Source organism: Peromyscus eremicus, chromosome 1, assembly GCF_949786415.1.
Source record: "Peromyscus eremicus chromosome 1, PerEre_H2_v1, whole genome shotgun sequence".
NCBI classification, from domain to species: Eukaryota; Metazoa; Chordata; class Mammalia; order Rodentia; family Cricetidae; genus Peromyscus; species Peromyscus eremicus.
In genome coordinates this window covers 76,035,488-76,051,382 of record NC_081416.1, presented here as the reverse complement: position 1 = coordinate 76,051,382, position 15,895 = coordinate 76,035,488, and the positions used below count along the sequence as shown (strand labels likewise).

General features: G+C 45.1%; 1 protein-coding gene and 1 non-coding gene across 2 annotated transcripts; both read right to left on the bottom strand.

Annotated features, from left to right (window-relative positions):
* Positions 1-3,779: 3,779 nt before the first annotated feature.
* LOC131899559 (sulfotransferase 1A1-like) lies at positions 3,780-14,344 on the bottom strand. Its single transcript, XM_059251056.1, has 8 exons — positions 14,238-14,344; positions 13,380-13,531; positions 5,961-6,086; positions 5,789-5,886; positions 4,838-4,967; positions 4,654-4,748; positions 3,995-4,175; positions 3,780-3,892 (listed from the first exon to the last, which is right to left on the bottom strand). The coding sequence occupies exons 2-8, from the start codon at positions 13,525-13,527 to the stop codon at positions 3,780-3,782; spliced, it is 891 nt and encodes a 296-aa protein (XP_059107039.1). The 5' UTR covers positions 13,528-13,531; positions 14,238-14,344.
* Positions 5,171-5,289, bottom strand: LOC131903040 (5S ribosomal RNA). The gene has a single exon (XR_009377302.1). It is a non-coding gene; the product is annotated as a 5S ribosomal RNA (ribosomal RNA).
* Positions 14,345-15,895: the final 1,551 nt, after the last annotated feature.

The following is a 15,895-nucleotide window of genomic DNA, read 5'->3' as shown; positions in this document are numbered from 1 at the left end:
ACTACCTAAGGATCGGCTTTGGACTACAAACTGCTCAGGACAATTTTAAGATGCCTAGCTAACATAATCTAGCCAGGACTGGAAACTAGCCCAGCACTTTCCCCTTATACAGAGCCTGGACAACAAATGATACAGCTACCTCTTCCATGATTTGACAATTAGCCCCAAATTTTTCTTTTCAGGATCCCCTAAAGATGCCTTCACCCTCAGATGGGCAGGAAGTAAATTAAAGAACAGGACCCACACATTCCTGAGAGGCGGGGTGGGTGGTTGTTGGTTGTTCCATGAGTTATGGATATTTGTCATTGTTTTGGTGGTTGATTGAAGTTGTTATTGGTAATGGTCAGGAAAAAAGCTAAACAAAGGAGATTAGATTCAGGGTTCTTGTTTGAAAAAAAGGAAAAGAAAAAAAGATGATATAGATACAACAAGATAAAGGTAAAATTGTTAAATCTACTCTGAAAAAAATATATAGAAATGTTAGGATAAAAGAGTAGATTATTGAATCTACTCTGAAAAGAAAAAAGGGAGAATATGGATATGATAAAAACATAGATTATTGAATCTACTTTTAAAAAGCAACTACTAGTTTTAAATATTTTACATTGGATTGGATTTTTGTATATTGTATACAAATTTTGTATGTTGACACATATTTGAGATTAATTTTGTTAGAATATATTGTACATATATTTCTACTCTTGTTCAAGGTATTGTGCCTAGACAGTTCATTTAACAATGTAATGCAAATTGACAGTCCTTGAAAGCTAATTAGGATATAAAGAAATTCGAGTTAGTAGTTAGTCATTACAATCAAATTTGTAGTCCAGTTAGGTATGTTTTCAAGGTTAAACAGATATATTTTTGATAGACAGGTCATCTTCAAACACTTCAGAGATCTACAGAATATGGCATTTAAGATGTTATAATAACATAGATTTTTTTAAATGACAATGAGACACGTCTGCTCCTAGCAGCACCAATCTACTTCAGAGAAGATGATGGGCACTGGAGAAACTCCTTATGGAGTTTACTTCCACTGTGGCAAAGGTTAGCCACTGGGCAAGAAAATGCCCTTGTCCTGACTGCTGACAGGATGCTGTCCAAACTGGACGAGTAGGACACAAAAGAAAAGACGGGCCAAACCTTGCCAAGACAAGGTAGGAAGGTCCTTCAAATACCCTGCTTCACAGAAAAGTTTGTCAGATATGCTAAGCCTGTAGGTTGAAGATGGATGGCCCTCTTGTCTCCTGCCTCCTGCCTCTGCTTCCCTAGTGCTGAGATTAAAGGCATGCAACACCACCAACAGCTACTTTCCCTTTTATTTAAGTAATTATTTTTATTATTTTAAATTATGTGTAGGTGTAAATGTCTGCATATGGGCATTACACATGAGTGCAGGAGTTTGTGGAGGCCGTGTGCATCTGATCCCTGGAGCTGGACTCACAGACAGTTGTGAGCAACCTGATGTGGGCGCTAGGAACTGAACTGAAGTCCCATAGAAGAGCAGCAAGTGCTCTTGACCACTGAATCATCTCTCTAGCCCCTTTCTTTCTTTTTTTTTTTTTTTTTTTTTTGGTGCTTGTCGTGGATCTCACCCTTTAGAACACGTTGGCCTCGAACTCACAGAGATCCACCTGGCTCTGCCTCCCGAGGACTGGGATTAAAGGCATGCACCACCACCAGCTGGCACTAGCCCTTTCTTTTAAAGAATTGTATTTTTATTACTATTTTATTATTTTCAAGAGTTTTATTTACTTATGTATTTGAGTGTTCTATTTGCATGTGTGCCTGCATGACAGAAGAGTGCATCAGATCTCATTATAGATGATTATGAGTCATTATGTGGATGCTGGGAATTGAAATCAGGACCTCTGGAAGAGCAGCCAGTGCTCTTAACCCTGCCAAGATTTTTATTATTTTTAATTATGGGTGTGTGTTCAGTGATATATATGTCTGTGAGTGCAGGTGGCTGTGAAGGCCAGAGGCATCTTTTCCCTGGAACTAGTGTCACAGGATGGTGTGAGGTGCCCAGTATGGATACTGAACAGAAATTTGGTCCTGTACTAGAGCAGCAAGTACTCTTAATTGCTAAGCCGTCTCTCCAGCCTGTGGGGCCTGGGATTTATTTGGATTTAGAGTTTACTATCTGGTGATTCATTTCCCTCCTTTTTCAATTTTGTTTGTTTGTCTTTTTTTGAAACAGGGTTTCTCTGTGTAACAGCCACAGCAGTCCTAGAACTGACTCTGTAGACCAGGCTGGCCTCATACTCAGAGATCGACCTGCCTCTGCCTCCCGAGTGCTGGGATTAAAAGTGTGTGCTACCACCACCTGGCTCTCCCTCCAGTTTTCATATTTGTCTAAAGCAGCAGTTCTCAACCTGTGGGTCATGACTCTGTAAGGGGGTAGAATGACCCTTACACGGGGTCACATGTCAGATATCGTGCATATCAGATACTTACCTTCTGATTCATAACAGTCACAAAATGACAGTTATGAAGTAGCAACAAAATAATTTCATGGGTGGGGGTCACCACAACATGAGGAACTGTAGTAAAGGGTCACAGCATTAGGAAGTTGAGAACTCCTGAAAAGCTTCTATGAGCCCCTTCTGTAGCAGGGACTGGGTCTCTGTCTCTATGGTTGTTGTTTGGCTGGAGTAAGAATGGGCACCCCAACCTCCTCTCCCTGTGTTATGACAGGTACAGAGAGACCCATCACATACAGGGGAGATGGGCTGGGTTTCAGACACAGAGAATCTCTGCTGGGGGAGAGACTCATAAAGCAATGGAAGCTTACCACCTGTTGCTAAGGGTAGAAAGCCAACAAACGCACAAATGGATATTAGGTCCCCCTTCACCCATCCTAGGGACCCACAACCTCATGGAGCCCAGAAAAGGAAAGCTGACTGGCAGGCCTATGTCAGCCAGTGGTGTCCTCTTGGGAAAAGACAACTAGGGTTTTATTTTGATCAAGTTTAAATACTGCACCACAGCCCCCATCAAGCTTACACCCCCCCCCACAGCAGGATGTGCGATGGGAAGAGGCCCAGCTGTTCTAGTACCCGTTCTTTGTTTTCCGATTCTTTCCAGTGCTGTGGAAACAGCCCTGCCCTGTGGCCCCAGCTGGACCTGACTGCTGTGGAGCCCACGTCCTGGCCGCACTCCTCCTCCTCTTTTCCCTCACGTGGATACAGGCTGTGAGGAGCCAAGGCTAGCCTGGAATTTGCTCTGTAGTGGAGCAGAATGACCCTGAACATCTATATGGTTCTCCTGTCTCTATCTCAAAGTGCTGGGGTTACAAGTGTGCACTTACTTTTAATCAGGTACCACTGTGGGGCTCTGGCTGGCCTGGAACCCCTTATGTTTTCTCAGACAGAGATCTCCCTGCCTCTGCCTCTCTGTGCTGGAATTAAAGGCATGTGCTGCCACCACACCTCACCTTTTGTGTTTTAGAGTATTTAGGTTGTCCTTAAATTCTCAATCCTATGCCTGTGGCATTAAAAACAAAAACAAAAACAAACAAGCAAAAAAAAAATGTTTTTTCCTTTTTGATGTTATCTAACCAGGACCTGACAAGCCAGCCAAGCATGATGACATTGAACTAACTCCCAGTCCTTTTCAAACTCAAGGTTTGTCTTTGTTGGTCTTCAGTCTTGCAGCTTAGGTTCTCCCCTTGACTTGTAGTGGAGGGGTAGGTTGAAGACATGCTCATTTATCCCCAAGGAGGTGTTATGGTGGTGTCGACAGTTCTCTGGGGTGATTAGTCATATTGTCACTCAGACCTGCCAGCGAAAGATGAGGTCACACCCTGTCATCTTCTCAGCATACTGAACATCAAAACGCTCATTCTGGGCCACAGTGAAGGTGTTTTTCCAGTCCCCAGCAATGCCTGGGAGGGACAGAAGAAAGACGGAGTGACAATCACAGAGGAGACTCAAGTGGCTTTGGAAGCTTTCCAAATCCCTTAATACCCATCCTTCCTGAGACCCACCTTTCCTCATGAAGGGGGAAACAGAGTGGTCCATGTAGTGAGAAGAGAGGGTGGTGTAGTTGGCCATGGTGTTCTCCTTCATTTTCTTGAAGGATGTGTGGTGAACAATGAGATCCACGGTCTCCTCAGGCAGGGAGTGCCCCAAAAACTCTAGAATCTTCTTGATCTCCCTTTTGGGGTCCTGGAGCACAGAAGGATGCTTCAGTGGAGGTTGATGATGCTCATTGGGACAAGGGGAGGCACCTCTGTGATGTGACAGGAAGCTATCTATGCCTTTCCACTAAGAACCTCTTGACTCCCTGTGTCTTAAGTCTGAGCCTCTTTCCCTGGGGCAAAGTAGGTAGCTTCCTACCCTACCCTGGTTTCATTCTAGAGAGGACAGGGATAGACTTTGATCACTGGTGCCCAGACTTGGCACCTCTGGAATAGGGAGAAGCAAGAGCAGCAAGCCACCAGGTCTATCCTGGCACATGACTGACACCTCCTCCAAGATAAGGACTGAGAATGCTCTGTGCTGAGATCCTGAGCCAGGAGGTAGGATGGGAGGTGCTGTCTGGGGTGGGGCTGGGATAGGGATGGGGCTCAGGGCCAGGACAGGGCCAGGTTCCTGAGGTTCCTGCCTGTGGGACCCAGAAGGAAGTGGTAGCAGACAGCCTCACCTCCTTCATGTCTTCATAGAAGAGATAGAGAACAGGGTGAGTGTGTGTCAGCCCCCACCACTCCTTCACGTGCTGGAACCACGACCCATAGGACACTGGGGACAAGACAGCACAGACACAGGCCCTGTTAGCTCCAGCTCTGCCCCTGGGTCCAGCCCCCTCCTTGCTACAGACTCAGATTTACCTTTCCCATCCATGAAGTTCTCCAGGAAGTTCTCCCAGGTGCCTGGATCAGGGAACAGCCCCTTGGCCATGTTGTAGAAATTATAGTAGGAGACAGCCACATCCTTTGGATTTCGAGCGATGTAGATCACCTGCAGGGGCAGACAGTCCCTAGTTCTGGTTCCTTCTGCTGTCCTGTTACCCTTCACAGGACCCAGTGAGGAGCCATACTTTCTAGCACTGGGGACTCTCAGCACTTCTTTTGGGGATGGCAGAAGAGAACACAGGTCTAGAAATTGACTTGTTGAGATTTCATAGTATGGATACCACTGACCTAATTACATTTTTTTTTTTAAGCCTACAGCACCCGGTATTCCCAGGCGGTCTCCCATCCAAGTACTAACCAGGCCCGACCCTGCTTAGCTTCCGAGATCAGACGAGATCAGGCGCGTTCAGGGTGGTATGGCCGTAGACCCTAATTACATCTTTGATGCCAAAGTCCTGGCTATTCCATGAACTATATTTTATCTGACTCCTTTATTGTCAACACATACATGTGGTAGGTCAGAGTTCCACCAGCCCCTCCATCTATGTCCTGTGAGCACCTGGACTCTGCTTCTGTAGCTTACACTGAAGAATTCCATTTTCGTTGTTATCTGAGCCCAGCCAGAGTGACAGCCAGAGACCGTCCATACAAGATGAAACAGGGCTTGAGTAGTCCCACAATTCCCAGCAGAACAAACCAAGGCTAGGATGACCCTAGGAGCTTTTGCATCCTCTCCCCTTAGCCCCCATTTCTCCCCTTCTCTCCCTCTTTCCCTTCCTCCCTCCTTTCCTTTCTTTTTCTCTGTCTTCCTGAAACAGGGTCAGATACAGCTCAGACTGGTCTTGAACTTACGGTGATCCTTCTGCCTCTACTTTCCAAATGCTGGAAGGTACCATCATAACTGGTGTTTCTTGTTTTTGTTTTTACCTTGATCTTCTGATCCAGCAGACTCTGAGGAAGCAAGGACAGGGGCAGATGCGTCTTAAGGAGCCTGGGGGCTGGTGTCTCTTCCAAAGATTCAAGACCTATAGTTGAACAGAGAACTTTGTTAAGAGGTCCTTCCTCTCTCCACTTGTGTCTAGCACCCTAGTGCTCTTACCTGAGGGAACTCCTGGGCATCTGAACTCAAGGAAGGGCACCCGGGCATAGATGGGGGCCCGGCGACACTTTTCTAGCTTGCCGTCCTGGTAGATCATGTCCAGGATCTCACTCATCCAGGTAGTACCTGGAAAGAAGGGAACAAGAGGTGAGGAGGACCCAGAGTCTGGACCTACTTGCCCAAGTGAGGTCTATAGGACATTAGGGAAACCTTTGTATTAGTATTCTGAGCCTCCCTCTTGGGGACCCACCCCTGAGAGACTTGCCCAGTATCCTGACATCATCTTATTAAAGTCTACTTTAAGAAAAAACTCCTCCCTCTTCATTCTCTCTCTTTCCTCCCTTTTGCCAAAGGTAGTGCTCACCTCCTCCCCCCACCCCCGTTCACTTTAATAATAACCTTTCCACATGGACATTTGTCTGCATGGTGTAACTTTTCACTGCTCCATGCTGCAGCCACAGCCTCAGCCCTCCACAGTGTCTGCATGGTGTGTCTCTCTCACCCACTGGGACACCTAGGCCCAACCCACCAAGGCCTCCCACATGTCATTTCATAACATTGGTGCTGTGTAACTCAGCAGAGGCCTTCCTGGCTCTTGCTCCTGCCTGCCGGCACTCTGAGATGCTAGAATCTCTGGAAACTTCAACACTCACTCCATAATCGGTAAGCCCCCTACACCTTCTGGCCATTTTCCACAAGTGAGGATTTGTATCGTTCTCAACAATGGTTTCTCACCTTTTGGCCTTGTCCAAAGACTCTGTACCGGGCACCACACATCTTGGTCTTTCAGCCCTCCAGCCCCTGTTCCTGTCCGACCACATATGGGACAGCTTGTGCCAGCTTGCTCCAGTGCCCCTAAATCTTTGGATGATGATCCACTGACCACCCCACTCTGTCATCCGTCCTTGCTGAGCCTCTGGGATGCTGGAAGCTCAGCCAGCTGGATCTTCTTCTATCTCACTTATGGAAAATGAGCCTCCTACCAAACTTCTAACTTTATAACTGCTGCCTGTGATCCCTGTTTGTGATGAAACATTGTGTACCCAATAAAGCTTTCCTGGGGATGAGAAGACAAAGCCAGCCACAAAATTAGACATAGATGTCAGGGTGTGGTGGCACAAGCCTTTAATCCTATCACTTGGGAGGCAGAGAGCTGTCTGGATATCTGTGAGTTCAAAGCCACACTGAGAACAGAGCCAGATGTGGTGGCACACACCTTTAATCCCAGCACTTGAGATCTCATGTCTTTGCTTGGGCAGGACACATACCTTTAATCCCAGACAGTAATATGGCAGGACACAGAAAGGTACATAAGGCCTGAAGGTAGAGGAACTCACTCTCTTGAGGCTGAGGATTTCAAAGAGGTAAGAATGGGGCTGGCTTGATCTGTTTCTCTGATCTTTCAGCTTTCATCCCAGTATCTGGCTCCAGGTTTTTTCTACACCTGTACTGTTTGCTCTCCTAACCCTTGACTCCTTCCTCACCACCCGCTCCTTCAAGTTTCTGCTCAAACTGTCTCGTACTGTCCTGTCTCTGTCTGCTCCCTGTTTCCCACTCTTCTCAGTCCTCCTGCTGCCACCACCTCGAGCCCCACCCCTCCCCCCACAGCCCACCTTCCCTCTGCTACTGCTGCTGATACTGAGGCTCAGGAGACCCAGGATGCCTCCCTTTTCTTCTGCTACTTCCTGCCTTCCTCCCACCATGCTGTCTCTCAGTCTATGCCTGAAGTCCTGTAATTGTTATCTCTGACTTTTTAAGTTGGTCAGCTGATAGTTTCCTGGGAAGTTTTGTCTGTCATTCTGTTGAAAAGGTTTATTTCATATGCACAGATGGAAATGTGTGATTGATGTGGCCACATGAATGTGTTTCTGACTGACTTTTGAATGCTTGAGTTTATGTGTTCCATATATGTTTCATATGTCTTGAAAGAAAAAAAAAAACCCCTTGTGAACACATGGTCAGGTGCCAGAGGGTAATTAAGTGGTCAGGCAGGCACCATCCTGACTAAGGTCAAAGACAAACAGGTCTTATAGTTCTGTCACCATATTTGATAAGGGCATTTGAAAGATGGCAGGAGCCATCTTTACTAAGGGCAGCAAAATGTGACTTCCTGTCCATGGTTCAAGCATGGGCTGGGTGCCAGGTGCTCAGGCCATCTCTTCGAGGAGGGGGAAGGATAGGAAAGCTCCATCTCAAGGCAAGCATTATTTTACAGGGGCCAAGGACTCAAGCTTCCTGTATCAGTCTGGTGGTCCTCTGTGGCCACTTGAGCACTCTTGTGGGCAGGGCCTGGAGATCTATCCTCTTCCTCTCTCCCAGGCTCTAGGGCATCAGTGGCACCACATGATGATGATATAGCCCGCTTGCCACCTCATTTTATAGATAAAAAAATCAACTTTTACTATTCCTAAAGCTGCTAGGTCTCTTGACATAAATGATTTAAATGCTTCAGATTACTTTCTCCTTCTATGATATTGTTATATTAAGATTTTAAAATTTCAGATTTTAATGTTAATAGAATTCTGATACTATTTGGGTTATAAGCTCAAGATTGTAGATTTTCTTTTTATATTTTATATTTCTTCTAAATATAGACTTAAACTTCATCAAGTCAGAGACAGTTCCATTCACTGTGCACCTTGTGATGATGTATTGTGTCCCCCAATATTCTGTGTCCCCAAATAAAATTTATCTGAGGATCAGAGGAAAAAGTCAACCACTATAGTAAACACAGAAGTCAGGCAATGGTAGCACACACCTTTAATCCTATCATTCTGGAGGCAGAGATCTGTCTGGATCTCTGTGAGTTCAAAGCCACACTGGGAACAGAGCCAAGCGTTTTGACACACGCCTTTAATTCCAGTACTAACCATAGAGTTCTGGAGGTCTTTACAGACAGACAGAAAGTGACAGAGCTGGACAGGAAGAGGAAGTGATGTAGCTGGACAGAGAGAGCAAATGATATAGGAGAACAGAAAGGCATATAGGTGTAGGTATACAGGAAGTAGATCTCTTTGGAAACTGTGGAGTTGGTGAGGTGAGGTTAGCTGTGGCTTTTCCTATTCCTCTGATCTTTCAGGTTTCAACCCTGATATCTGGCTCTGGGTTTTTATTTAATAAGACCATTTAGTAATTCATCTACAGTACCTGGCTGTCTCCAAAAAAATGTACATGCTTTTAACACAAATCTGTACTTCTGCTAGGACTCAAGGGTATGAGTCTACTGTAATTTTGTAGATATTCATTGCCTGTTTTTTTACGATATGGATTTCAGTACTGTTTGGTAATACTAATATATCTAAAGGTTTTATGTCCTTTCATTAAGTAAAAATTTATATAAGCCTCAGAGGATCAAAAGAAGCCATTGGATCCACTTCACAGAGGTCAAAATGACTCCAGAGAAGTATAACAGTACAGCTTGAGTTTCAAAATCCTCCCCTTCCCAATTACTAAGGCTGTGGGCCTAAAGGTTCCAAATGAGTTCATAAATTTTAACTTTTGTCTCTAGTCTATCTGCTTCAGCAAGTTTCCACTTGGCTGGTAACACATCGAAGCAGCAGCTGCTGACTGTAACCTGCTCCAAATGACCACGAGCTCTGGACTTGCTGAAGGCTGATATGATGTGGACCAGTCCAGCCAAATGTAATTGTTTCCTGTCTCTACAGCTAGGTCAGATGACCACATGCTTCTGATAAATACCCCATAGGCCTAAATTCCCTCCTTACCTTTGACTAGGCTTTCAGCCTCACTGGGCTCTGACCATCTGCACCCCATTTTGGCTTGAAGCAGTTATGGAAGAAAATATGTCATCCTATGCTCCCTGCTCCCAAAACAGGCTAAAAGGCTAAGTTAAAGGTTAACACCCTGGCATAGGGGACAAAATGGTTACCTAATGCCCATTGATATACCAGGAAACTGGATCCAATATTGTCAGTTGATAGACTTTTTTAACTAAAATGGTTCTGCAATAAGACACTGGATTTTCTTTATGCAGAACCAAAGAGGTATTATATAAGCTTAAGAAATTATTATTTCTATATAAATCATTCAGGATTATGATCTGGCTGTACTCAAAGATCAGATCAGAACTACAGGGCCTTAAAATGGTAATAGATGCAGATATCACTGCCAATGGCTTAAAAAATGTCTCTCCCTACTCAAGGTCTATTCAGGCTTAAGCATGTAGGCCTCCTTATCCTTGCTAATTTTGTTAACCTGTAACTAATTGCGAAAACTATATGTCCAGATTTAATTTACATATGCTCTCAAAATTAAGTCTAAATAACATTTAATTTTGTTCCCCGGACCTCATCATGATTTAGACAGCCACAAGGCTGGCAGTCATCTTTTACTGAGGTTTACTAAGGTTAAAAAAAATACATTTAGTCCTAATGAGCTCTCTGTTCATTTTATCTCCTTCTAGAGTAAGAAAACAGCAAACCTCAAAAAACTTAGATTGATATGAAATTTATCTGTTCAGATTAACAATAGCTAACTTAGAGATTTATACCAATGTCTTTGCCAAGTATTCAATATCAAGCTTCTAGAGAATTGACATAAAAAATGGCATATGTTTGATAAATAAGATATTTGTGTGCGTGTGTGTATATATATATATATATATTCATTCTGTAATGGAGTTACTGGTCGCCTGAGAGGGTCTTTTCCCCAGAGTTGGGCCACATCCCAACTCTCAAGCCCCTTTTTCCTGTTCTCATTTGACTCTGGGATCTTTCCGCTGTCACTCTTCTTTGCCTTCTCAGGAAACAGTAAGTCCTAGTCTTATGAAAGCTGCTAACATATTGAAGAGTGTTAGGGAACACAAGTTGATAATCTGTCCTTCATACCTGATTGACAGGCAGTGCTCAAATGCTCAGAGATCTGCAGAATATGGCATTTAAAATGTTAATCAAAAAGCTTATTATATCGGACAGACTCCCAGATCCTAGCAGTGACCCAAGGTCTCTGAAGAAGATTATGAGGCACCATGATGTCTCCACCTGGATGATGGCAACACTGACCTCTGGGCAAGATGTCCCAATGTGACATCTGCTGCCAGGACCTCGCCCAGACCTTGGACAAGCAACAGAACATCGGAGAATTATTGGACCCCTTTTGCCTAGATAAAGTAAGACCAGCCGGGCGGTGGTGGCACACGCCTTTAATCCCAGCACTCGGGAGGCAGAGCCAGGCGGATCTCTGTGAGTTCGAGGCCAGCCTGGGCTACCAAGTGAGTTCCAGGACAGGCACGAAGCTACACAGAGAAACCCTGTCTCGAAAAACCAAAAAAAAAAAAAAAAAAAAAAAGTAAGATCAATCTTCCCTATGTCCCTCTTTCATGAAAAAAACTCCCACCTTATGGATCTGGAGGCTGAAGATTGATGCTGTTCTGACACTTCTGCCTCCAATGATATGGAGACCTGGGTATGACTAACTGAAAATGGACTGGTCCCTGTCATTTTTAATAGATTCAAAAGCTTCTTGGTCTGCACTCAGGTATAATTTATCCTTCTCAGCTCTCAGATGCCATTTGATGACCAGGCTTTGCTTCAGCTGCCTTCTCAGTTCTCTATATAAAATTCACAGGTCTCATTCTCTTAGAGATAATAGTAAATCTAGACACAGTTCACACTGTTCACCTTGCTACCAGACTAAAAAAGAGATTAACTTATTTTTCAATGACTTCTCTCAGTATCTCTTAGTGAATTAGATTTTTAAAAAGTGCTTTAAGTTTGTTTATATGAAGATAGGAAAACTGTCTCACTTCTGTTCACTTATCTTCCTCAACTTGATGATGTTGCCAGTTTTAACAGCTCTCCCCCTCACCTCCAAGGTTTCTGTGGACTTTCCTGGTTCCAGCTGTTAGAGACAGGCTAGCACTGGAGAGAGTAGGGAAGCCTCCCTCCTCCTTCTTCACTCACTCAACCACTTCCATTCAGTAAATTTCCTCTGGTTATAGATTTAAAGATGTGTTTCATTGGGCTGAAACCAGGCCCAATTGGATAGATGTTCCTGCCTTCTAACCCAAAGCCATCACTTTGTTATGACACCAAGATACAAATCTATTCCAGTATTTTATAGACATTTGCAGGTTCCTGCACAGATCCACCCCTCCTGGCAGACTCGTGCCAAGGCCAGATCCTCAGAGACCCTCCAGATGCACCCCAGCCACTGCACCACCTCCAGATGCACCCCAGCCACTGCACCACCTCCAGATACACCCCAGCCACTGCACCACCTCCAGATGGACCCCAGCCACTGCTCCACCTCCAGATGATGCACCCCAGCCACTGCACCACCTCCAGATGGACCCCAGCCACTGCTCCACCTCCAGATGATGCACCCCAGCCACTGCACCACCTCCAGATGCACCCCAGCCACTGCACCACCTCCAGATGCACCCCAGCAACTGCACCACCTCCAGATGATGCACCCCAGCCACTGCACCACCAATCAAGAACAACCGGGTGAAGACCAGCAGGTTCTCTTCACCCACATGCTGACTTATAAAAACTCCATTATCTCCTAACTTGTTGACATTTTTCCAGGATGAGGACATTTTCCACCTCCAGAGAAACAGCAGATGTGAAGGCTCCTGTACTCCTGGAACACATCATCCCTCAATTTGGTGTGCCATCTTGCCAAGCTCCTGGGACTTCACTGCTGGTACTACCACTCCAGGCTCAAGCCAGCACCTACCTAGCAACTGGAACCTGGTTTTCCAAGATGTGCCAATGAAGGGCATATGTGCTCTCCTGCCTCGCTCATTCACCCTTGCCTCTTCTGTACAACCAGGGCACTCTTCCATTCCATTCTTTCTGGCAGTTAGCACTTCTCCATGGCTAGCCTTGCTCATGGGGCCAATGATAACAATCTATTTGTTCCCCTGGCAACCTGCCTTCTCAGCTCCCTCAAGGAGTCTCCAGGATGACAGCTAACTAATACTTCTTCACTCATACCTCCTGCCACATGTGACCCTGACTCCTAACTTCCTCCCACTTCGCCCCTTGTGAGCAGGAAGCAGTCTTGAGAATTTGGGGCCCTCATTTCCTCTCCTCCAAATTGCTCACCTTTTTATAGTAATCAAAAATGAAGAAATGTTAGGATTCGGAACCGCCTCTTGGGGACCCACCCCTTGGGAATTCGCCCAGCCTCCTGACATCATCTTATGTAAAGCCCCCTTTAAGAAAAAACTCCTCCCCCTTCACTCTCTCTCCCCACCACCAAAGGTAGCATGCACCTCCCCCCCCTCTCTCCTCTCTCCCTTTAGTAATAAGCTTCCACATGGACATGTATCTGCATGGTGTGATTAACTTTCCACCGCTCCATGCTGCAGACAGCTGTCTCCCTCACCCACCAGGGCACCTTGGCCCAACCCACAAAGACCTCCCAAGCACCATTTGATAACACCCTGCTCACCAGACTTTGGGTATGTGCTGATAAGCAAGTCATCAGGCCAGACTGTCAAGTTCTGCAATGGCCCAATAGCCTCTGCAAAGTATTTGATGAGTGGGATGCCCTTCACCGGCACCAGTGGTGGACGGGAGAAATCCTCCATCAACTCCATGTTGCTGCATTGAGAACAGAATATAAGACTCACTTTTCTAACAAGTTCACAATACTGTGTTGAATTCTTGCTTTAAGATTGGGATCCTGGGGCTCTGACAGCTCACTGAGGTGACAGGTAGACCTGGGATCAGAGGCAAGTCTAACTCCAGCAAAGGTCACTACTGTGGCTACATCACTGCTCTCCTGCAGAACTTTGCATGTCCGTGGTGCCCGAGCATAGTCCAGACATTAAAGCACTCTAAGGTTGAATCAATACAGGGTTTGACATTTTGTGGGAAAATTCCAGCATGTTTCAGGAAACTGAGCACTGGCCCTGTGCAGCTGGAAGGTCGGCCCCTGGCGCGTGGGTGCCTCTCCTCACTTCTCCTCCTTGAGCTTCTGTTACCTTCAGAAATGCCCCACACCATACAGACCTGATACCTTTCTTGCTCTGAGATGAGCATAACCAGTTTGGTTCCTAAGCGTGTTGCAGGCCAGGGAGAGATTTTCTACTAAAAAGGATTCTAAAACCAGCCAAGAAAGGGGGGGGAGGGGGACCTCAGACAAGCTCTTCTGAGGTGGAGTATGTGTGGGGAAAGAACAGAGAGGCTAGAGGCCCAGGCAGGGGTCAGATAGACTAATCAAGGTGTAGGAAGAAGCTGGCCCTGGAAGAATATTGGAACCTGTAGCTGGGCAGGGCAATGGTGACCACCCCACTCTGCCACTCACCTGATTCTGAGTTTCTGAGCCTCTCCTCCCCGGTGCACAGTGGCGGGGATCCTTGTGTGGGTGTTGCAGTGTGGGAAATGCAGAACTGGACTTTGAGCTGGAGATTTTGTAGGTCCCAAGTGGGAGGGAGTGGAAAGAGTACTAAGACTGGCTCTTCTCCAAACAAGGGGGGTGGAGATGGGGCAGAACTCTGTTACCCCCACTATGGACTGTGGGTTTAGCCTGTAGAAAACAAGTGTTGGGTCCAAGGTGAACATGCAAAATAATGGGGTGTAAACCACAGTCAAAAACCAGAAGCAAAACTTTATCCCAAAAAAAATCACCGCGGGGCACCAAATCTTGTCAGCTAGCTGAGACCACAGCCAGAGTTCGGGATTCTGTAACTGTAGCAACTGTAGGGGGCGTTATGAGCCCCTTTTATAGTAAGGGAGCCCCTTTTTATAGTAAGGGGCAGACATTAGGCATGGACAAAAGAATTTTTACAATTTCGAAGTCAAACTTTTAGAGATAAATTGCTTTTTAGGATTAACAGTTTTCCATTAACAAGGTTTAGAGGGTTTCAACTCATTGCTAGGTGGATATTCCTGAAGTCTTTCCCAACATGGCTAACTGATGTTTGCCCAAAACCTGCAGCTTTTCCTGACATAGCTGGGCTCCCATGGCAGGGAGAATACGAAACAGTGCAAAGCAGGTTGTCAGGAAGAACTCATTAAAAGTTAACTTTGGTTTTGGTTGTGAGTGGGGGAGGTTATCGAGACTAGCTAATCCCAGGGCTGCAGGGAAAAAATAACATTTGGGTTGCTGACAGCGATGCCCATCGAAAAACAAAGAAAGGCCTAGTTAAAGGTTAATCCCTATTTGCTGTCAGAGCTGATGGCTGTCGGCTTCCATCTCTTTTGCTTATAACTTCTTATCCCTATATTCCTGTCTTATTCCTATATACCTATATTCCTACATTCCTGTCTTATTCCTATATTCCTGTCTTATTCCTATATACCTATATTCCTGTCTTATTCCTATATACCTATATTCCTGTCTTATCCCTATATTTCTGTCTTATTCCTATATACCTATATTCCTATACTCCTGTCTTATTCCTATATTCCTGTCTTATTCCTATATACCTATATTCCTGTCTTTCCTATATACCTATATTCCTATATTCCTGTCTTATTCCTATATACCTATATTCCTATATTCCTGTCTTATTCCTATATTCCTGTCTTATTCCTACATACCTATATTCCTATATTCCTGTTTTATTCATATATTCCTGTCTTATTCATATATACCTATATTCCTATATTCCTGGACCATTCACAAGAAAAAAACAAAAACAAACAAACAAAAAAAAAAACCAGGATGTCGAAAGGAAGGTAGTTTTATTTTTGCCCAGTTTCTGGCTCCTTCCTCACTCACTTAAACTTAAAGGTAGCTCAACCGACAATTGGCACAGTCTAGCAAAGGGAGGGAAATGGCCAGGTGGAGACAGGACTATTCATGTTCCGAAGCAGTAAATAGAATGATACCAAATTCAGAAGCTAGACAAGTAATAATTGAATCTCTGGCTTTTGAAAATGCGAATGCACAATGCAAAAGGATAGTTAGGCCATTAAAAGCAAGACCAGTACCCTTGGAGGAATGGATTCCATTCAATC